This window comes from Nomascus leucogenys, chromosome 10, assembly GCF_006542625.1.
Source record: "Nomascus leucogenys isolate Asia chromosome 10, Asia_NLE_v1, whole genome shotgun sequence".
NCBI classification, from domain to species: Eukaryota; Metazoa; Chordata; class Mammalia; order Primates; family Hylobatidae; genus Nomascus; species Nomascus leucogenys.
Window position 1 is genome coordinate 32,714,879 of NC_044390.1, and position 17,888 is coordinate 32,732,766.

The window sequence follows — 17,888 nt, forward strand, 5'->3', positions numbered from 1 at the left end:
AAAAAATTAGTAATGATAACATTATCATATGACATTGAGTGAACACATCAAATTATTTTCAAGTTATTAACCTTTTTACCCATAGCATATCTAAAACTGCACAGCATTTTAAGCAAAACTAGGAGATATTTGAGCAAAAGCTTCTATGGTCATTCATTTTAGATTGAGTATGATTCGGCTGCCATCTGGATAAAAACACAATATTATCTCTTCAGAAAGAAAATTAACTTTGACACACTGTCTCTGCTCCTCTATGATTTTCTGACTTTTTACTTATCTGAAAACCTACATGTAAGGGACAAAACACTCTCTCACAAATGTAAGCCTGCAGTTTTCAACTAAAATTCCTGCATACACACGTTACCACATAACACCTCACTGGAACACAAGTTATTGAATATGTTGTTGCTACTAATAATCCCTATGGCTTGGTGCCTGTCATTACCTTCAGGCTATCAGAATTTTATGAGCACAAACCAATAATAATGATATTTCCTTTTTGCTTTTTATCCACACCTCATTGCCTTACATTGATTTGCATAAGCAATTTCCACCCTGATAATTGGAGCCAAACATCTTGTTGTAGGTTACCTTATGGAAAAGAGCAGTTAAATACTAATCAAGATAAATCTTTCTTTATTCAACCATATTTTAGATGATTCTGAATTACCCTCACTGCTTGAGCAGGAAGGTGACTCAATTTCTGACAGGGATTTCAGGCTTTGAGTTTATATCAAGCTTAATAATGATCTTTCTTTATAATTTCAATACCCTGGTGTTGACCCATAACAACATGAAGAATGGTACTACTAGGCTCAAATCATTAAAACAATATTGTTTTGTTTGAAAGAAAAAGCCATAACACAGGTACTAATAATTTTTTAATAGCTACCTAGCCAATCAATGTTATGTGAGGATTTCATAATTACAGCTTTAATTTTTATCTCCAGAAAAATCTGAAAAAAAATGTAATTAGGGAGATTAAAACATAAAAACGAAATAAGAAAATTCCAAGTCATGTAAAGATATATATCTAAAAGAATAAATTACTTGAATTACTTACTTTAAAAGTAAGACTTATTCTACTTATGTAGAATCAGGATTTGAGCTATTGGACTTAAATTATAAAAACAAGGTTAAAGAAGTAGATTCTAATTTATTGATCAAATGAATATTTTAACTATAAGCATTGTTGTATATGGACGAATAGTAATGTATATGCATGTAAGCACTAAGAACCCTGTAAGTGAAAGACGCAAGAATTACCAAAAGATGCTGTAAGGTGAGAAATTTTTATTAGAGAAGGAATTTAGATAAAATATTTATTTATAGGAGAAGGGAATATTTCAGGGAGCTTTGTGAAATCACCAAGAACTTCTATAGAGACAGACAAAAAATGAGGGCAAAATTGCAGTATATTTATACTCCAGGTACCACACAGAAAGGGAAATTCAACAACACTAGATCCTAAAGTCTGTCCAAGAGGAAGAGAGGATAGAAGTGGGGTTGCACTGCATATATTCCACCCCAATGTTACACTAGTAAGGACTCTACTTATATTTGCAACATTTTAATGAGAAAACCAGATTCCGATAGTATAATTAAATAGGCATGAAACCCATGAGTGATCTTGCTAGCTTGTCCTTACAAATGGAAGGAATTTGGAGATGTGTATACCACAAACAAAAATGAGGTGCTAAAGATAAGAATGATATTATATTTTAAAAGTGTAACTTGAGCTTCTGTGCAAGAGACAGTTTCTGGTTATTGCCAACCTGCCTATTGCATTTCTCACTGACTCCGCTTAAGTTGCAATAGGTCATGTATTATGCAGATGATTTCTTAGTCATCATTACTCTCTGGAATTATTGCTAGGAGAAAGTCCTGGGTTGGGAGAACACATAATCTTGCTTTCCAGATGTCCTATGTAGAGGTGGTCTTAAATCAAAAGCAATTTAGGCAAACTGCTGCTGTACTTTAACTTATCCCAGGAGGATTGGCCTACCTGGGGAGGTAGGAATGAGGATCCTACAGTTGTGATTATGCAAACCAAAGGCTAAATTCGTAAGTTAATCAAAAAGCAAAACAATTATTCACAGTAGTAAACTCTCGTCTTTTTTCCAGATCCTTATTTTATGAGTAATCACTTTAGAAATTTTCAGATTTTATATATTACTGGTACTGATTCATCCTGATATAATCAAATCAACTCATTCAAAGAGAAAACTGGACATTACAGACCACAAGCAACTGGACTGAAGTTATGAGGTTAGTAAAATGTGGTAATTGTTGATTTGATTTCCTTATATCTCTCATCATATGTCCTGGTAAAATTGTTGAAATCAGCTAAGAACATTCTCTGCTCTAGCTAGAGAAGTATCATATGGTCTTAATACAATATTAAGGAAGAGATGAATAAAGGAGTTAATACTTTTTAAATCTTCATATGGTAATAAAACAACCTGTAAAAATAATGCAAATAATATTTAATCAATAGAACAAAGACATTTATGGATCAAGTGTGTCAGACTGTTAGTCATTCACCACCACTTCTCCTGCCATCTACACTCTTGTGCACTGTATGGGTTAGAAGCTTGAATGCTACATTTCCAAGAATCCTTTGCTAGTTAGGCTCAACTTTATGTTCTGCAAAATGAAAAGCACACATAAAAGATATGGATAGCAGTAAAGAAGGAGGAGTTGTCATTGCTCAGATAGCAGAGAGCAGGCATGTGGGCTTTGGCAGAAGGCAGGGGTAAAGTATTACCAGTGGCTTTCAGGTGTACTCTAGGCAGATGAGAATGTGTGTATTACTTCCCTATGAAACCCAAATGTCTTTATTCCGGAAGGCTGGCAGTGGCTTTCCTGACCTTTACTTCCATAACCCTGCCAAAAGTTTTAGAAAATCACTATATCCAATGTTAATTCCCTTTCTGCTTGAAATATTACTAAGGGTTTTAGTATGTTACAGAATTATGTACCAGAAGTGATTGTAGACCCTCAGAGATGGTTATCTACAACTGTTTGCCTGCCTTGATTAGATTTAAAGAAGGTAATGTCATTAATAATGAGTGATAGGATCATGATAGTTAATCATTTTCAGGGCCAAAACAGTTTCTTAAATGATCATCGATAGTTTCCTAAACTGAAGAATAAGCATTGGGAAAACAAATGACTGTTTCAATAGAACATTATAACAGAGTAGAGAATTACAAAGTCTTTGAGAGGCTTGGCTATTTCTCACTGGACTGGAGAGATTACAAAAACCAAAACAACAACCTTAGTGCTTTAAATTCTCAGCTGAAGGTTTGGCAGGGAACCAGAGATCTATGACTATGTGAAAAGAATCATGTGTCTCTTACAGGCTTAGAATCAATGTATCCAAAAAGAAAACTATGATTTAAAATTCTGAGTGGCAAAATTACAACTCAAGTAAATTTCATGGATTTATTAGGTCTTTTATGTGAGAGTTAGGGTATTGACAAGGAAAGTGTACGATGCAGAATCGGAATGCAGGCCTTGAAGGTCTAAATTTCACTGAGCCTCCTTGGTAGCTTTTCTTGTCTCTGAAAAAGTAAATTCCCCTTGTTTGAGTTCCCTGTAACGTCACTCATCAAGGAGGACGCTGGCTCTTCTCAAAACCAACCCCAATATACCTAAATGCAAAACCAATAAATAGAATTGGTTTCAGCAGATTTCAAGAGTTCAAGTAGAAATTCCAACATTAGAAGATGAAATTTACACTGAAAATCACCAACAAATTTCAAGGGTTCTTAGCGTATAACATCTAAAACCACTGTAGCTTAATCATAAAATTACAAAGTATCCAGAGCCAATTATGAAAGTGAACAAGTAAATAAAAACCAAGGAAATATAAGTCATTTCCTGATACTAGCAAAATAAAATTATTACCAGCAAAAACTCCCTGTTACAAAAATGCTGATCTGGTTTGACTACAGTTATAGTTCTATATATATTGATAGTCATATAATACAGTCTTAATATTCAAATGATTAAAGATTCAAAAAAATGGAGTCACTCACTCGTGCATATCTAGTTTACAAATGTGTCCATCAAATTAAAACAGCTGTCCCAAATTAAATATATCAAACCCAAATTGTCTAACTAGTAAACTGCATTAAAGTAATCCTAGATTTAGAGAATATAAAAGATAAAAGGAATCTTACAGTATTTAGTTCAGCTCTTACATTTCATAACTATAATGTCAGAGGTCAAGAGAGGTCTAATGACTTGCAGAAAACCACTATTAACTGGAGGTAGAAATGAGAATTATTTCTCCTTATTTATTCCATTGCCTCATGTTTCTCAAAATATGCCTGCTATCATTTTGGGAAATGGATTACATAGAACAGTAGACATGTAGAATTTGCAAAAATGTAAACATTTTTGTAAAAAATATTTATTAGTGACACATAATCTAGCCACAGAAATGTTCAAGCTCAATTCAGTCCAGTTCCACTTTCAATTCAAAAATTAAAATGGAAGCTAATTTGCTGGTGGTATCACCAACAAATCACCAACAAAAGTTGTGATTGTTCAGTAAGAAATTGTTCTCCTAAACTTTCTCATAGCTGATCCAATGGGTAATATGACTATTAGAAACAACATTTTTCTCAGAAAGTCTCTAGAGTCTCTTCTTGCTGAAAAATACATGTTTAAATTGAAATTTAAAATATATTCCCATACAAAACATTGTAAAAAAATTGAAAATGTAGTTGAATCTACACTGATACTTTATAAGTTAAATATGAGTATGTGAACTAACCCAGAAACCTACTACCTTTCTATATTACATATATATATATATATACACACACACATATACATGTATGTATTTTTAAAAACTTTACCTTGTTTCCAAAAGACCTTAAGGTGGGTCATAAAGATACATAAATTGCAAGAGAACACAAATTTCAGGTAGATAATAAATCAAGAAGAAAGAGCATTAAGACATTGTTCCTACGTGGAACATGAAGTTTAAGGTCTGAGCCCAGAAAAAAAAGAATAAATGAAGAAAAGAGAGCAAGAGAGAAAAAGAGAAGAAAGGAGAAAAAAAGGGGGAGAATAAAAATATATATGAAAAACACACTATCTGCAATTTGGAATTGCAAATAGTAAACTTTCATTTGTCAACATGGAAATAACCATGGTTAATGTAAAAACAATTCATAGGTTTTCCAGCAGAGATAAGTGCTGACAGCCTAGATTAGCTCTTTCAACAACTTGTAAACCAAAACTCCCCAGGGCCTTCTGGATGGGAAGCATATTAATATCAACTCTGTGACCACTCAGCACCATGACATGAAGTGTCTGTTCAGGAGGTCATCTCCAAAATGTATCCCATACATCTTCATGCACAAGAGATGATAATTTATCACCTAGATGTAGGGATCTACAGTAAACTAATCCAAACTGCTGATGATACACTAAATCAGTTTGAGTGATGAGTATAAATAAAGCTGCAAGCGAAGTACTGAAGGATACAGATCTATTTGATCAATGAGATGTCACCAGGCAAATGAAACGCAGTGTTGACAAACATAGAGTACCTCAGTTGAAAATTAACCAAATCAAGTATCAGAGCATAAAGGCACACATTAATACAAGCTTGGAATGAAAGTTTAATACGGTATGAGTCAGAAGCTATATTCTAACTGTTTCATATAAAACTGAGCAGAGTGGGTCAGTGGAAAAGAATGTATTAAAAATTTATATATTTTGCACACCATAGAAAGTATGACAGGACGAACAAAAATGTTGCAAAATAATAATCCTTTCCAAATAATATAACTGCAGTTATTCAATCTGCTGAGCAAATCCATACACACAGATGAAGAAAAACAATATGAATTTTATACAGAAAATGATTTCACATCAACTTGCTATGAAGAAATCAAATTCAATTTGTGTTGCCCTTATGAACAGTTAGATATTTTCTGAAACTGTCATGCTACAACTTCAATGGGGAAAAACAAAGGAATGGGGATAAAGAAGGACATTCCTCCAGATAGCTGATATTCATGAAGGACACTCCTTGAGAAAAAAAGATTTTCCCAACTATGTGATCAGAATAGAGCCATTAACATACAGCAAATAGATTCAATGGATTCAGCTATTTTGAAGGTGTCCCTAATGGAAAGAGCTGATTAAAGTAAATTTCAAACCCTGCTGGAACAAATCTGTAAAAATATTTTCTGAGGGAAATTATTCTTCAAAAAATTTATTTTTATATATAGTTTTTGTTGTGTTAAGTATATAGAGAGAGTTTGTCATAACATAGTTAACTCTTGCCTTGTATTTTATCTTTCAGTTTATTTGGGGGTACAGATAGAATTATACTACTAAAATATGACCTGGACCCAGATGTAGTTTATTTAAATTTCAAAATGAAAAGCTTACTAAGAACAGATAAGATTGATTGCTCTCTCTGTCTTAGCGTAATTGTATTTCAGGTGAACATCAATTTACTTTAAAGGACACTTCTAAGTAGCAGAATGCATCATAAATAATTCATCAATCACAGCTACTAGGAACATGATTTACTCCAGCAGATTCAATGGAATAAAAGCTTTTTTTTATATATTTGTGTTTGCTTTAAGAAGTTTAATAATCTTCCTTTTCTAAGAATTCCTTCTTAGATTCTATACTTCATACTCTAAACACATTATGATAAAAACTAACTTTTTCTTCCTTTTTTTAAGAAAAACATATTTTCTAATAAAAATAAAAACAATTAAAAACCTTTGGAGCAAATAATCTATGTATATCAACAGCAAAATAACAAAAACCTAAAAGGTACATATTTGAAAAATAGCCTTAAGATTTCTCAAATACATAATTCAAATAATGCTAACAAAGTTTGTTTCACCTTATTTGAATCTTTAAATGGAAGAAAAAGAAGGCAGTCTTTCTGGAAGTCTTTTACAGAACATTTATAATCTGGTATATTTTAAAATTACTTCAATTTAAAAATGCAAATCAAACAGATTCTAAATTGTTCAACAGTTCAAGTTTTGTCAGTTGATATCGTGAGTATCCTATCTAGAATTTTCATTTGTCATGTAGAAAGACATTGCTTAACTTACAAATCTTAAAGTTTTCCACCAAGTTCAGCAATTTTGTATTAGCCATTTCCTAAGCTGTGAAATATATTGACAAAGAAAAATGTAAAAGAAAATAAAAAGCATTTTACTTACTTGCAAACCCCTCTGGAAAACTGAATGGCCCATAAAATTAGCCAGCATTCTTATTAAAGCAGCACCCTATAGGAAAGAGAAATAAAAAGAACAGAATTTCAAAAAAGTATCATGATTGTAAAGTTGTTTTACTCAAACCTAGTCTACTTCATTCATGCTATTCTATTTTCAAAAATAATTAAGAAACAGGAGTATCATGAAAACAACATCCAACTTAGTGACAACAATTTCGTTTTTTTGGTCTTGTGAATTTTAAAGTTTTGTGTAAAACCTACAACCACAAAATGGAAGTCCTCTAGAAAGAATATCTCAGGGCAATGATAAGCTGTAATTCAGGAGTACTCAATATTTTATTGAACACTATATATAACAAATTTAATAAAACCTGGTTCTTGTACTTACAATCTCATAATTTGCTCAGGGAAGGACACCCATGTTAATAAATAATCATATCAAAATATAACGTTGAAGTAAAATAGGTACTTAGTGTACTCCTTAACCAAGAAAAGTTTAGTTGTGGAAGTAGAGAGTAGAGTACCAAGAAGTCAGACTGCCTGGGTTCAAATCTTAAGTCTGCTACTTACTCACCATGTTTACTCAGTAAGATTATTTCAGCTCTCTGCTCCTTACTTTTCTCTCTTGTAAAGTGTAGTTAATAGTAGTTATATTTAATATGGCTGTTCTAAAGCTTAAATAACTCAATATATGTAAAGCAGTTTGAACTAGGTCTGAAAAATAGTAAGCCATATAGGAGTGTTAGCTATCAGTATTATTTCAAATTGTCTAATCATTTTTATTTCCTATTCCTTTTTGAGGCTGTATTTAGCCACATACATCCATGTGCAAGTAAAACATATGAGATCAATATAAATAACTGGAGAAATAGAAGAAAATACTAATTTAAAAGAAGAACCATCTTGAGAACCATTATTATAATATGGCAGAACAACATGAATGCAAAAGGTAGGTATGTAATCAATATGAAATGTTCCAAGGAATGACAATTAAGTATGGATGATAACAAATCTTCATGTAAAACATAAATAAGTCTTCAAGAAGACACTTGACCAAATTGAACTGTTATGGAGCAGTGGATTGTAAGCAATGAATGTTTAAATACAAATTGTAGCCTGGATTGGGGGTTACAAATTTCTTTATGACTACACATCCCATTTCATACTCAGTACAAATGTACAACTGCAATAATTCATTTCTTGCAAGATGTCTCTTTTTACAAGAAAATCGTAAGAATCACACATAGAATCATTCAGCCAGGGACTGGACTGCTGTCCAGTCCAGCAACACAACAATGAATTTCCATAGTTTGTTGCTAAAATGATTTGCTAGAATTCTGGGACTTGAATGTAGTGCAATGGATCACCATTAAAGATGTGTATCAAAAAATTTCAACCAACACCAAAATTGCTCCCCAAGTCAGTATTTTATTCTCATCTCAACAAATGATAGGCTGAAATACAATAGTTTTATGCCTTTTCTGATTTTTTTTCTTCTCACACCTTCCACTCATTGCTCTTTCTTTAGCTTCTTCCTCTTTATCTTCTGCACATTTGTATATGACCATGAAACATAAGCATTTATGATTCAGTCTGAGGACTAGGTTAGAATTCCCTTTAGAACACATCAGCTCTGTTCCTTGAATTTCCTTGACAAGCTTTCCTCCTATACATTACCCAATATAATCGACCAATCCCAAGGGTGGAAACTGTCCATTTTTCAGTAAACCTGACCATTGCAACTGGGACTTGAGACTTAGTATCTAAAGCAGTCAACTCAAACTTTCCTTCAGCACTGAATAGCCATCTTCAGATGATTTAGGTGTTCTCCTCCAGGTAATGATGACTTGGTCTCTTGTCAGGTTATAAAAACTATTAATTTAGCATGGTCTAATGACACAAGAATCCTTTCTGATCATAAAGAATGTACCAGTTTTCCTGTCTGAATTAAGCTGGAGACAGTGGTAACAGCAAGGAAAAACTAGAAGTACAATCAGTATTCAAAAGTTATAGAATATCACTTAGCTCCTGATTATATTATATTGTATAACTCAATTAAGTTTTAGAAAATATGACTATGTTACCCATCTGAACATTTTAATAGTCTCTGGAGTGGCATGCACTCTTCTATGTTTAACTAGCCTTTTCTTTCCAAAGCTAAAATTTAAAAATCCTTATTTTATAGAACTTCATATACAGATAGGCTCTCCAACTGTCATGGTTTAGCCAACATATACTAAGCACATACTATGTATGGATTATAACAAAGATCACAACCCCTAACACAGGCAGAGCTCATCATAAACTTTTTTTAAGAAAACTCAGAATCCTTTTTCATCATGTCTTTAAAACATTTGTTTATCAAGCAAACCTTGTTTTCAATATTGTAACTTACGTTACCTTGTGATTCAAAACTCCAGCCCCAGTCAAACAAACTGGACATTTAGGAAGCCCAAGTAGCTTTATGAAAAGTAGATATACTATTTCTGCAAGATTTAATAATTTTTGAGACTTGCTCTAGAAAACTCATCACTGTTTGCTAAACTAACATTCAAGGATATATTAGGATATCTACTTGATTTTTTTAAAGTTTCATAGAGAACATTCCACAAAAGTATGCTTATAAACCCATTAATCATTTAGCAATTTTTATATTTGGAATATCTTTTTAATGTAAATTCCCACCTAAATTTTCTTTTATTTTATATTGTAGCCGTTTGCATGCACATCAGTCTCAGAGGTATTAAACATGCCCAGAGAAAAAACTGTGTCCTCATGACTTGGTACCACCCTCTTCCTATGTCTGGCTCAGAGGAAGTGCTCCCTTAATGTAAGACATCAATAAGAGAGAAAGAGAAAATTCTGCATGCATAACAATTACTTTGTGTTCTTGTAGAGGAGCTATTCAGCCAGGATATATAGTTTTTTTTTTTTTATATCTATTTAGAGGAGTCTTTTTTTATTTCTTTAGCCATGTTATTGATATGTATTTCAGTATCTAATGACAAGTCTGTCTTGAGATTCAAATTCGTAGTGAGATGAGATGCAAAGCAAAATAAATGAATGACAAGAGAAAGTATTCTACTGTTTTCAGAAGAGGGAGAGGTGATCGGGACAAATAACGAGGTAAGAAGTGTATTGTGTAATAGATGGATAAGTATAAAAAAAAAAAAGATAAAAAGACTCATGGTCAAATAAGCGTGAAAGTGGAAATCACAAGTAGGGAAGTTTATATGGAAAGACAGTAAATAAAACCAGAAAATGGAAGATTTGATGGAAAATAAGATTGAGACAATTTTTAGAGGACTTTGAATACCAGGGATAAGGAATTTGGAAAATTGGTTTTCAAAATAGTTGGGACTTAACTATGATACTCCAAGGAAGAAGTAAAATAACCAGAAACAAATGATAACAATGAGGATAAAAATCAGAGATAGGTTTAAGGAATGGAGCAAAGATAAGTTTGTATTTTAAAGCTAGAGTGGATGATGACATTAGCAGATACACAGAATTTAGAAGAAAGTGCTGGTGAGGTGAATATAATAACATCTGTTTGTAAATGTGCTGTTTGAGGAACAGGTATAGAACCCAAGGAACAGAGGGCAAGTTCAACCACAGGAAAAAAATTCAGTGGAAAGTTATGATTGAATAGATAAATTGGGAATTAGAGTGGGTGAGTCTGCCAAGAGAAAAGTTCTAAGGCTTTAGTAAGAAAAATAGAAAACAGGATCGTATAATTGTTTTCTATTTGTTTATTCTGTTTTATGATTTGCACTTCAGTGCTCGTAACAGGCGCTCAACAAATTTCCATTGAAATCAATGGAGAAATGACATTAAGAGAAAAAATGACATATTGTGATAAAAAACAGAAGGCAAACTGGGTATAAGCGGTGTCATAGAAGACATGTTTTAAGAATTAGTGCTTCAGATTTCAAGGAAAATAATAGCTAAGAGAAGGCCATAGTAGGCCATATTTAAGAAAGAGCTATTTAAATAGACTTGTGGGTGTGAAAGATAAGTGAAAACAGAAGGAAGAAAAGAGAAAGCTAGAAGCAAATTCACATGAAAGGTTTGTTTGTGATTTTCTTTGGTAGAAATAGGAGAAATTTTTTTCTGCAAAGCAAAAGATGACCCAGTGGAGATAGTGACACAGTCAATCAAGAAATCATTATTGAAGTAAGATTCTAGGAAAGCTAGATAAGAATTTAGGTTAATCTTGGGAGAGAATAACAACAATCTACTCTGAGACAGGACTGAGGCAGAAAAGAGAAATAAGAAATAAGAAAAGATAAACAAGAGATGTTGAAGCGTAAAGCACAGAGGTTAAGAAAGTACACTGCACAGAATAGACTGTAATCTCCATCAAGGTGGGGACTTGGTCTGTCACCATTATACGCTCATTGCCAAAAACTGTTCCTGGCACATAGCAGCCTCTCAAAAAATACTGAACAAGTGATGGACCATCACTTTCCAATAATATAGGAGATGTGGTCTGAAGATAACATGAGTTGGAAAGAGTGGAACTAGGTTTGAAGTAACCCACTGAAAACGTAATTAGGAGTTTAAGACGTGGAAAGGTGTAGAAAAGTTGTAAGTTGTAGTAGTCCATTCTCACACTGCTATAAAGAACTGCCCAAGACTTGGTGATTCATAAAGGAAAGAGGTTTAGTTGACTCACAGTTCCACATGGCTGGGTAAGCCTCAGGAAACTCACCATCATGGTGGAAGGTGAAGGGAAACCAAGCACATTCTTGGGAGTGTGAGCACGCAGGAAAAACTACCACTTATGAAACCATCAGATCTCATGTGAATTCGATTACTATCATGAGTACCAGCATGGGGGAAACCGCCCCCATAATCCAATCAGTTCCCTTCCTTGACACGTGGGGATTACAGGTCCCCTCCCTTGACAAGTGGGGATGACAATTCGATATGAGATTTGGGTGGGGAACAGGGCCAAACCATATCATAAGTCCTAGCTGAAGTTATCAATAATGTATCTGTCATTCATTATTTATACTACATGCTAAGGCCATAATATCATAAGGAAAACATTACTATTTTTATCAGGTCAGAAAATTGAGGCATAAATGTTACACACCTTGTAGAAATTGACATGGGTAGTAAACAATGGAGCCAGAATTAGAAACCCACCTATACCCAGCTCCAAAATCAGTAATTTAAACCAATTTAGATGACCTCTTGTGATCCCAATTCAAAATATTTACATGACTATCTCTAGAAACACGGGGCATAGCAAGAACTTAGAAAAATAAAGGAAATTCTTAGAGTTACTGAGAGTTTGGAATCAGTGAGATGCTCACAGAAGAGGATGAAGGAAAACCTAATTCAATGGGACATAGTTGAAATGCCTGACCCATATTCCCAGGATTAGGGATAAAATAGAAGACAGATATGAACTTGCAGAATAGGACATGTTTATGGTCTAGGAGACATAAAGCTTCTTTATGGCAGGTTCAGTAAGAACAAAAGGCTAGCAAAATTGAAAATAGTGATATTTTTATTACTGTATGTGGATGTGGCAGCTGTGAAAATGCACTGCTCAAATTTCCCACTGCTGCCCCTCTGCATTTACCATCACAAAGGCCATTCTTTCCTCAGTTTACTCCTAGCCAATCACTGAGCAGGACAGTGTAACAACTACAGACCTGTTCTAGTGAGACAGGAGACTCCGCCAATGGATAACTCTAACTAGATGACTCGTCACTGGTGTGGATGAATGTGTTTTTGCAATTGAGCTAAAGTCTGAAACTATGAACCTGACGCCTCTTCCTTACCTCTCTCCTTGCAAAGGCTGTCAATTGTAATGTGGTCTGAAGGCAGGTCCCCCTACTTTCTCTGGCTCCTTTAACAAATAAATCTTTTGCATATAATGTTTTCTGCTTCTTAGAAAATCTGGACTAACCTAGTAGCTCCATTTTTAGTGCGGAAGTCCACACAAGTATAAACTAATGATAGGTCCCTAAAATAAGTTGGTAATGAGAATACTCTAGTTAAGAAGTAGCACATCCATCAAAACAAAATAATCTTTTCCTTCTTAGTTCTTTCAGGAAATCTTTGGCTAGTATATATTCTACACTATGAATGTCTTAGCTTAATGGTTTGCTCTCCTCCAGCACAAGAGAAGGTAAGAAATAATGTATCATTACTTTCCATTGACATACAGGAGAAACTGAGGTGAAGGGATTAGGTGCTTTGTCCAAGTTACCTGCTTTCATTCACTCAGTTGTTGAGTTCTTTGATTAGCAAAAGAATTATGAAGTAAGAATTTCTTGTTACTTTTTGAGTTCCTGAAAGGATTAGTCTATTGATTCAAAATCAAAGTACTTTTAAAATGTAAATTTGTAAATGATGTTTCTGCACTAATTCTGGACATGTGTGGAAATAAAACAATGTTCTAACAAGATTTGTTACTGAAGCATGTCTTTTGGTATGGAATAAAAGCATATCTTAAATGCTCCATGTTTTTTTGAAAAACATGTTTTCTTCTCTGTTTCTTTTCCATAATAATATGATAGCTATATTTAGCATCTGAAGAACAGAAAAAGAAATGCCTAATCCTGAATATCCCTTACTCACAAGTTGTTTACAAAAAAGAAAGGCAGAAAGAGAGGATAGAACAAGAGAAAACAGAGAATGAAAGGGGAAAGAAAATTAATTCCACACAAGAAAGCAGAATTAATGCCCCATTGCTTCAGTTACCCATGCTTGGAGCCTTGGAGTCCTCTATGATTTATTACTTCCTGAGGCCAAGCCTCTACCTCTGCATAGCTGAATTATTTCACTGTCTCCTAGAGACAACCCCACATGTGTTCTTACTCTCAGGAATCCATCCTATGGGCCACATCAGACTAATTTTAATAATTATTTTAGAAGCATAATGTCTGCTAAGAGTCCTGGTTCTGTCATGTACTTAGGCATGTGAGATGATCTAAGTATCTACAATTAGAACATAACAATAAAAATGATGATGACTACTATATTACTACCTTTAATAATAACACCTATTTCAAAATTTTTCTAAGAATTCATTTAAATTATTATAAAGCACTAGATACTCAGTGTTTAGCATATAATAAGGTTTAAAAAGTATATAGGGATTGATATCATCTTCATCATCACTATCATCATTTTTATGTTAGTCCCCTGCCCCCCAAATCTCTACTTTAAAAAAAAGTCCTGTGGTAGTAATAAAGGCCATACATAATGAGATTCACCACTACTTACCAATGCTTTTTTCCATGTGACCAGATGATCAGCTTCTACACTGGTTAAGCTCTTCTTCCCATTATCCCATGAGCATTCCTTACACACTTATGTTTTAATCATGCTTATTTATATGAGTTGCAATGTTAATCCTTTTTGATCCTACATTCTGAGCTCTATACATTATTAACAGCACAGGAAAAGCCCATACCATAGTATAGTCCACACAGCTATACTGCCACCATTAATAATAATAATGATAATAATATTTCCATCAAAATGTTTCTTAGAATTAATTTAAATTATTCATATAAAGTACTTGGTACAGTGTTTGGTATATAATAAACTTCAAAAATGTATGTAGGTATTGTTATCTTCATCATCGTCAATATCATCTTTTTATGCTAGCTCCCTGCCCCCAAAAATTGAGTACACAGTAGTCAATCTCCCCTGTCAAGAAATTCGGCATATATCTTTCATTGGGACTGTACATTTTTTGAGCATTCTTAGGCAATGGCATTCAAACTGGGTGGTCTATACTCAAGATAATAGGAGACCAAAAAGGTATTCAAAGAGGACCATAGATCCCAGGGACAAGAAAACAGGGATAAGAAACTTTCCACAACTATGTTAGTTCTCAATGTTTTTGTCTCCTCTGAAGTCATAAATTAATTAAGTCTGAACTAAGCAATTTGTCAAATTATTTTAAATCACTAGCTAATTGTTTCACATGACTTTGTCTCCTTCCCACAACTACATGTAGGTCATTTAACTACATTAATCTCATTTAACTAGATTATTTAAACTAACCATTGGCATATTTGTTAGTTGTTGATGACATAACTTTTCCATCGCAAATGAAATATGATCCTGGCTAAGAAAAGTATCCACCAACTCCTTGCTAGTTTCAAATCGGCAATCCAGACTATGAGATTGCAGCCTATACCCAGGTACTCATCAGTCTCCTCTGTCATGAAATTCAGCATGTATCTTTCACTGAGTCATATGTTTTTTCAGTATTCTCAGGTAATGGCATTCAAACAGGGTAGTCTATATTCAAGATAATAGGAGACCAAAACGTATTCAAAGAGGATCACAGATATCAGAGACAAAAAAACAAAAACTTTCAACAGTGTAGGAAATAGTACTTGCATGAAAGCATTCAACTCAAGAAATTTGAAGCATAACAATACTGTACTATTAAATGAATGTACATAGAAGGATAAAACATAAAAGCAAAAAAAAAAACAAATAGAAAACAAAGAAATGGTTGAGAAGATGAAAAATAAAACATAAAGAGTCCATGAAAAAAACTAATAAAATAGCAAAGCTCCAAGAAAGAAAGTAATTGAGGTAAAAAAGAAGAAAAGAAGAATAAAACAATGTAAATACTAAAAATGGGCACATAGCTACAGAAAAAAGTTTGTAAAATTAAAATAAGAATATTCTAGAAACATATACTAATAAATATGAAAACTCAGATTAAAAGAAAGAATTTTCAGCTGGGCATGGTGTCTCACGCCTGTAATCCTAGCACTTTGGGAGGCCGAGGCAGGCAGATCACAAGGTCAGGAAATGGAGAACACCTTTGCCAGCGTGGCGAAACCCCATCTCTACTAAAAATACAAAAATTAGCTGGGTGTGGTGGCGCACACCTGTAGTTCCAGCTACTCTGGAGGCTGAGGCAGGAGAATAGCTTGAACCTGGGAGGCCGAGGTTGCAGTGAGCTGAGATCATGCCACTGCATTCCAGCCTGGGCAACAAGAGCAAAACTCCATCTCAAAAAAAAAAAAAACAAGAATTTTCTCTAAAATCGTAATGTCACTAATGGTTTAAAAATAAGAAATACACCAAAAACAAACAACAAAAAACACACATACCAATCCAGGACAGTTTTACAGGCAAATAAACTTTTAAGGAAACACTGTCACATATTACCCTTGTTTTAGATAAAGTACTATCAAGGAATTGAAAATGAGTACAAGCTTTTCAACATTTTTATGATGCTGTGTAACTGATATGCAAACTGGACAATGTAAAATATAGTCTAATATCCTTCATATGATCATGTATGCAAATATATATGTAATTGATGGGAAAATATCACATACATAATATAGACTAATATAAAGACAAGTTTATATATATTATATGTGATAACACAATATATAATATAACCTATATATATAAAATATATATTCTATGAAGTGAGAGAAGATAAGTAGAGTTCATTTCAGAAATTTAATAATTGTTTAATAGCAAAAATTATATTATAATTAATTGCATTAATAGTGGAGACAAATTGTTTAATCATCTCAAATGTAGGAAAACCATTTAATATTACTTAGCATTCATTCATTCTTATTCAAAATAATAAGATCTCTTAATAAACTAGGAAAAGAAGGGGACCATTAACAATAAAGGCAATCTTTAAAAAATATACTCAATAGTGAAACATGAGACGCATTCTTCTTAAAGTTGAAAATAAGAATTCACTCTACTAATATTTCTATTCAAAAGTATAATAAAATTAATGAACAAATGAAATTTAAAAAATAAAGCAGTAAATTATCATAATTCAAAGATGATGTGAAAGTTCTCACAGAAATCTAAAAGAATATATAGAAGCAATGTATAAAATCACTGAGTATAGCAGAGATTAATTAATTATTTATTCATTAAGTTAATCTCTGACATGACATTGATGAATAAAATCAAAAGAATTAATATATGTTACTAAAATTGAACTTAAGGAATTAATTTATTGAGTCTTATTCTCAAAAGAAAAAGTACAAACAAATATTATAAAACAAAATAAGAAAAATTTCAAAATTGTACAGAGTTTTCATGGAGAAAATTATAGAACTTAACCAAACACACAAGGATGTAAAAATGAAGAACTATATTCTTTAGAAAGCTAGAAAAAGTTATTGCAAAAATGTCAAATATCCTAAAATTAACCTGCAAACTTCTCAAAATAATTTCTTTTTCACAGAAATTGTCTTGATCTGAAAATTCACATGGATTAGCAAAGAGTAAACAACAGCAATTTTGAAATAGAAAAAGATGGTGAATCATCTCTTTTCACAACAAAACTATAAAGTTATAGTGGTTAGCCCTATGATGGTAATGTTGGAGCAGAAATAAACCTATAAACTAGGGACCAGATCAAGGGACTGCAGATATACCAATACTGATATCTGTGATAGCTGACAGAGATGGTATGTGATACCAGCAGAATAAGAGCAGGGAATTCAGTAAATCACACTAGAATGATTGGTTACCTAAACTAAAATTAAATTACATTGGACATCACAACATCGACAAAGAAATATCACCAAAAAATACCCAAATGGATGGTTAAAGAACTCAATATACAATGCAAAACTTTAAAAATTTAGGAGAAAAAGAAAAAAGCACATCTTTATGA

At 33.0% G+C, this 17,888-nt stretch overlaps 1 protein-coding gene across 1 annotated transcript in view; it reads right to left on the minus strand.

Moving 5' to 3' along the window:
- Positions 1–17,888, minus strand: part of TRHDE (thyrotropin releasing hormone degrading enzyme) — a 388,816-nt gene that overhangs the window by 114,188 nt on the left and 256,740 nt on the right. The window contains exon 7 of the mRNA XM_003259555.4: positions 7,218–7,283. Coding sequence (XP_003259603.3) covers positions 7,218–7,283 — 66 coding nt within the window. The remainder of the gene's footprint in view (positions 1–7,217; positions 7,284–17,888) is intronic.